The following is a 6284-nucleotide window of genomic DNA, read 5'->3' as shown; positions in this document are numbered from 1 at the left end:
AATTCAACATATAATAAAATTTTTGACAAGTCTTTAGTTGACATTTTAATTCTACAAATCTGAAATTAATTAAGGCCATAAAACTTAATATGACCCCAAAAAAATTATAATTTTATTATTTGACACCAAAGATAAGCAACTACGTCAACAAAATTCTTAAGAAAATACTTCTATAAAGATACATTGAACCTAGACATACCCATAATAAATCTTACTATATATAGAGATAAACAATAACATGATTTCTTTTGTGCCAAAAATTGTTCACCCAATTCAATTGCACCCTTAAGTTGATCTTCCTTATACTATCCTTTATCCAAACACTACACAAAAACCAACCAATCACTTTTTTCCAAAACATATTATTATATAGCAGTGTTCATTTGAGTCATTCTATGTGTTTTAAATCAGTTTAAAATCGAGTTTTATGTCGATGTTAGTTTTTACATAATTGTAAATCCGTTTTTGAAGTCAGGCCAAATCGAATTCAGTTACAACATCGAGTGAATATCAGATTGTCGGGTCTGTTTTGAACATATCTCACCTTTCCCGCAAATTAAGTTAATTTGGATATAATCAATGGGTCCCTCAAGTAAATATAGCAATATTTATAATGAAGAAAATGATATAAAAAAACGTAATGAAGAGTTAGAAAAGAAATTGAAAGAAAGCATAGTAAGGGAAAAGAAGATAAGGGAAGAATTAGATAGAGCATTGGAAAGGGTTAGAGTGGCTGAGGAAGGAGAAGAGATGCTTTGTTCTGAATTAGGGCAGCTTGAAGCTGAAGCTGCTGAACAAGCTCGTGATTTTCGTGCTCGAATGTTATCCATGATTGAACAACTTTCTCAAGCTCAAAAAAAATTACATCAAGTTCAATCAATTATCAGGATTTAGCATTAAAAGAGAAAGCGGATCGAGTATATTTAAGAAGATGTAGATATTTAGTAATTAAAAAATAAATAAATGAATGGTGTTAGATGAAATTTGAAGAGAGATAGTATATGTGGATTAATTTACTAAAAGTGATGGGTTTATTTTTAAAAATAGAAATGAAATAAATGAGAAAGATCGTCTATAATGAAAAAATGATGCTTAATGAAAGGTACATGGGGTGTATTAATTTAAGGTGAGTTGGATTTGTATATATGTTATACGTACTTATTTATGTTTGAATATGTTTATCTGTATGATATTGTAATTTGGATATATTATGTAACAATTAGAGTTTGTTTGGTTGACACCGAGCAACAAAGAAATTTGAATTTTTTAGTAAATGTCAAAATGAATTGTGTTTGATTATTAATTAACTTAGAAAGTTAAAATTACAGGAAAGTTAAATTCTAAAACTTATAAAATTCAATTACCATGGCATTTCTTAAAAATGGAAATTTCTATATTAATTTTGATTCCCAATGTGCTACCAAACACAAAATCGACTTACTAGAAATTTATTGAGAAAAGCTCAATCAACATTCGATGTCAACTAAACGAGTTCTCAAATTGAGACGAAGTTGATAATTTCGGCTTTTGATACCTATTTTACTGAAATTTTCATTTTTTATGATTTTGTATATGTTTTGCCTTTTTTTAAATTGTATAAGTAATTGAATTTATCAAAAAAGAAAAAAGAACTAAAAGCTCATTTAATTTCATGAATTAATCACATTGATTGAATAAAATGTGTTTTTTAAAATAAAGGGACAAATTAATGATAGGGAAGTTTATATATATATATATATATATATATATATATATATATATATATATATATATATATATATATATATATATATATATATATATATATATATATATATATATATATATATATATATATATATATATATATATATATATATATATATATATATATATATATATATATATATATATATATATATATATATATATATATATATCATGTAATATTAATTGACTTGATCTTAGTGACTTAGTGTGACAATAGTGCCTTCATGACTACATCTAACATCTTGATTAGAAGGTAGATTCTTGCTCTAGCTTTTGAGAGGAATGAAACGATTTAAACCGAATTTAGTCTTAGTTTTTATAAAATGGTCTTAATATTAGATGGTTATAGGTGAACTAACAATTGGAAAAATAAAGAAAAGAAAAAATCAATGCGTATATGCATGAGTATAATACATAAAGAATAGCAACTCATCGAATTTGATCTTAGTCATCTATAAAAATGTAATTTGATTTGACTATGAAAAAAAAAATTGACTTTTAATTTATTATATACTTAGACTTTAAGTTAGAGTTGAATCGACTTAAAATCCAACAATCAAACTCAACTTCAATTTTAACTCGAATTTCATTTAAAGAAGTTGAAAAAATAATCCACATGTTATCTCACATTGAAGAAATAGGAGTGGTCGACTAACATATAAACTTGATGGGTTACTCCTCCTATGACCAATTAGTTTTAGGATGGAACCTCATTGGGTATGTGTGCGGTCAACTCTTTTTTAGTGTAGGTCTTATGTACAAGCCCAAATTTATCATGGTATACATCAGAAGCCAAAGTGACAAAAGGTTACAGGTCCGAATTTCAATCACTCCTCATTTATAGTGGAATATTCAAAGTTAAGTATGAGGAGGGTTTGTGCGGCTGCATCCATACTTCTAGCCCAATGGGATCTCGTGTGAGGGGCACGTGCTAGAGTATGTAACATACCCTGGGGCCTCAATCATCACTTTAAGCTTTTGATGGAGTTGATTCCTTGACACGGTATCAGAGTCGATGTTTGGATCAAAATTTAAAATGGTAGGTCAAAAAAAAATAGCGTCCCTTCCCTAATTAATTGCTCTCACATGCACACTTGACGGGGGTTGCATGTGAGGGGAGTGTTGGGACGTTTTATCCCACATTGATGAACTAAAGATGGTATGCACACTTTATAAGTCAATGAAGCCTTCCTCCCAATGCCATATGGTTTTGGGTGGTATCACCTTGGCTTATAAAGTGTATGCATCTCAAATTTTTCCGATAATGTATTAGCATTCACAATGAATTCAGCTAAATTTAACAAAAAAAATGTCTGTTTTGATATTCCTTTACCTTGTCCCTTACTCATATCTTCCATTTATTTTCATATATATATGAAATACCCCTTAATATCAAACAAACCCTTTAATTTTTTAATCTCATAAATTTTTTTAAAATAGTAAAGTCATTTTTGCATCATCAAATAAATTATGAACTGTGATTTGAGCAATATTTCAAGTGGTATCTAATATTATCATGTAATGAGTGTATATTTATAGTAGGTATAATCATCCAATGTTATACCTCATAATAATAATACTAAATGGTAGTATCAATAATACTAAATGTTGGTATGAATAAGAATTATATTGCTATAGTAATAATCATCAATGTAGTAATATTGCATCCTGAAGAGGAAAAAAATCAAAATTAATGGGAAGGAGTAAGAGGAACTTCAAAGGGTAGTTCTAATATTATTAATGCGAATACTAAATGTTGATATGATATAAATGAAGTAGGTGAAGAAGAAGAGTAGTTTATTAATAATGATAAAATTTAATAAGAAAATGCAAGAATACATAGGGTTGTCCATTAAGTAGGTAATGGTTTGATGGATTGTTGTTGTTTGATTAAATGGGGGAGTTGAGTAGTTTCAATTTAACTTGAAAATGTAAGAATACATAGAGTAAATAAATACAATAATGCATAGAGTTGTACATTAAGCATGTGAGAGTCTTGTTGAAAGGAGTGATATGACACTTGACATTACAAAATGCTTATATAAATTGACACTTAGCACAAATAGTTATATAAGATGCCATTTAAAACAAATGCTTATATAAAATGACAAATGACATAAATACTTATAAATTAGTAAATTGTATAATACTGATTCGGCGATAAATGTACGTAGGAGCATGGAAACTGCCATGAAATTTCAACTATTGTCAATTTGTTACTCCACTTAATTATATTGAATATCGACTATTCAGTATTCACTAGTGCGGCCTTTAAAGGGACTGGAGATACAACCTTTCATTAAACTTTTACTTTACAAAAAGAAAATATTTAAGTGGAATTAAAGAAGAAGCATATTCCAGTATATTCTCCTACTTGTTGCATGATTCATGATTTAAACTTCTTGTTCTTGGACTTTTTTATTTGCAAATGAAATGAAATATCCTCTCTGTTTCTTTTTGTTCTTTTTATTTATCTTTTATATAGTATTCAATGTAAATTTTAAATTTTAATATTTTTAAATATATATAATAAAAAATTATTAAAAAATATATTTTAAGACAAATCTATTGAAATTTTATATGGATATATTTTATCTTTTAAATATGTGTCAAAAATATTAATTAAATTTTTCTCTCCTTCTGATGGAATATTCTAAATAGGAAGAACATTAGAAATAGAGAATACTAATTATCTCATAATTTTTCTATAATTGATTTTTATTGAATTTTCAATTTTGACTAATAATTGGTGGGGAAATTCAATTAAGAAAACATAATAGAGAGATGAAGAAGGAAAATGAGTATGTAGATGAGAAAAAAAAATAAAATAAAATAAAAAATAGAGGTGGATGTTCACAAATAACAATGTAATAAGTTAGTGGCACAATCATGAATGAAATTATTGTATGTACATATATCACATTTTGAGAAACCTAGGGAATATATTATTGTGGTTTTTTGATTAATTACTTTCAATTTTAATCAAAACTCCTTATAAATTTGTTGAATTTAGAAAAAAATATCCAGTAGAAGCAAGATTTTAAATGTTGTATAATTAATATAGAAAACATGAATATTAGCTGAAAATCAATAATTTCAAGAGTTAAAAGACCAATTTTAATCCATAAAATTTTCATTTCAACTTTAGGAGGTGTTTGGTTTAGTATTTATTGATATAGGTGACGGATTCCATTAACACAATCCATTACTTTTTGTTTGTTATAAAAATTAGATAACCATTACCATTACTTGAGGGTAATGGTTATCATTACTTTGTTACCTCTTAAAAAGTTGTGAAAACAATTATCCATTCTCTCCACATTCTCATAAAACTATATACAACAAGCTCCACCATTAATGCCCCCTTGTTAGTTCTATTGTTTGTTACCCAAACTTTTTAATTTCTTATACCAAAGAAAAATTAACAATAACACTTATTTTTTACCTTTACCCTTTCTTATCTATTCTCTTTCCATTTTCTTTCCACTCTTAATACCAAACACTCTCTTAAAGTAGTTCATTTAAATATTGAAATTAGTATTAAAAGCTTTAAATTTAATTTTTAAATCTTTAAAATGAGTTCTTAAATCTTGAAATTGACATTTCAAATTTTGAAATTGAGCTTAGATCAGTTGTATCTTTAACAGGAGACTTATTGCAAATTTAAGTACTAATATATATTAAAATATGATTTTTTTTTTTTAAGAATGATGCATACTCCATTTATCAAGTTTAATGTATTTTCATAAAAATCTAGTAGTCTCTATCATAGAGAGAACTGTATTTGAAGAAATAATTTTTTATTACACCGCGAAAGTCCTTAAAACCGGTAGGTTCGTAATTTATTTTACCTTGAACAATACTTTCTTTATCCGTTAAAATTGTTGCACTTTTTAATTTAGTATTTTTTTTACTATGCTATATTTTTTTATTTTAGATAGTGTCTTTATCATTTTCTTTGATTGTTATTCACACGTCTTTTCTACTTTTTCTTTTTTTTCTATCACATTCACATAATTTAGTTGTCCCGATCGTTTTCTTAATATTTGAATTTGGTGGATGTTATGAAAGGAGTGGTAGGCGATCAAATACAATTTTTACAGGTTTCACCCCGCTTCCTCTCCGGTTTGGAGCAATGATGGGTATGAGACTGGTGCGTAGTATGTGAGTATGCATATGAAAAGTCATACTCGCCACTTCATCCCATACCCACCTACCCCGCCTCATACTCATATTATATAATTTATAAACCCCGCCTCATATCCGTATTATATAATTTATAAAAAATTAATTTATATTTTTTACTATGGACAATAAAGTTAGTTTTTAGTATTATGATATATTATTATGATATGTTTAACTAGTATAATTGTGTTTTACTTAATTTAATAGAAAATATGTCAATACTTCAAAATTCATATGATGAGGTATTCTCTTTAAAAAAAACTGTATATAATTTAGGTGGAGTGGGGGAATTTTAATCTATGAGTATTTGAATAATGTACCTTTAGTTTTTCTCATTAAACCTCAAATGG

General features: G+C 26.9%; 1 protein-coding gene across 1 annotated transcript; it reads left to right on the top strand.

Moving 5' to 3' along the window:
* Positions 1 to 221: 221 nt before the first annotated feature.
* LOC130825730 (protein RESPONSE TO LOW SULFUR 2-like) lies at positions 222 to 1256 on the top strand. The gene has a single exon (XM_057691112.1). The coding sequence runs from the start codon at positions 580 to 582 to the stop codon at positions 892 to 894; it is 315 nt and encodes a 104-aa protein (XP_057547095.1). The 5' UTR covers positions 222 to 579; the 3' UTR covers positions 895 to 1256.
* Positions 1257 to 6284: the final 5028 nt, after the last annotated feature.

This window comes from Amaranthus tricolor, chromosome 10 (genome assembly GCF_026212465.1).
Source record: "Amaranthus tricolor cultivar Red isolate AtriRed21 chromosome 10, ASM2621246v1, whole genome shotgun sequence".
Lineage (NCBI taxonomy): Eukaryota > Viridiplantae > Streptophyta > Magnoliopsida > Caryophyllales > Amaranthaceae > Amaranthus > Amaranthus tricolor.
Note: the sequence above shows the minus strand (reverse complement) of the source record. Positions and strands in the feature narration are given on the sequence as shown.

What these genes read in the sequence shown, in the direction of transcription:
- LOC130825730 (XM_057691112.1), top strand. Translation starts at nt 580, where the DNA reads ATGGGTCCCTCAAGTAAATATAGCAATATTTATAATGAAGAAAATGAT.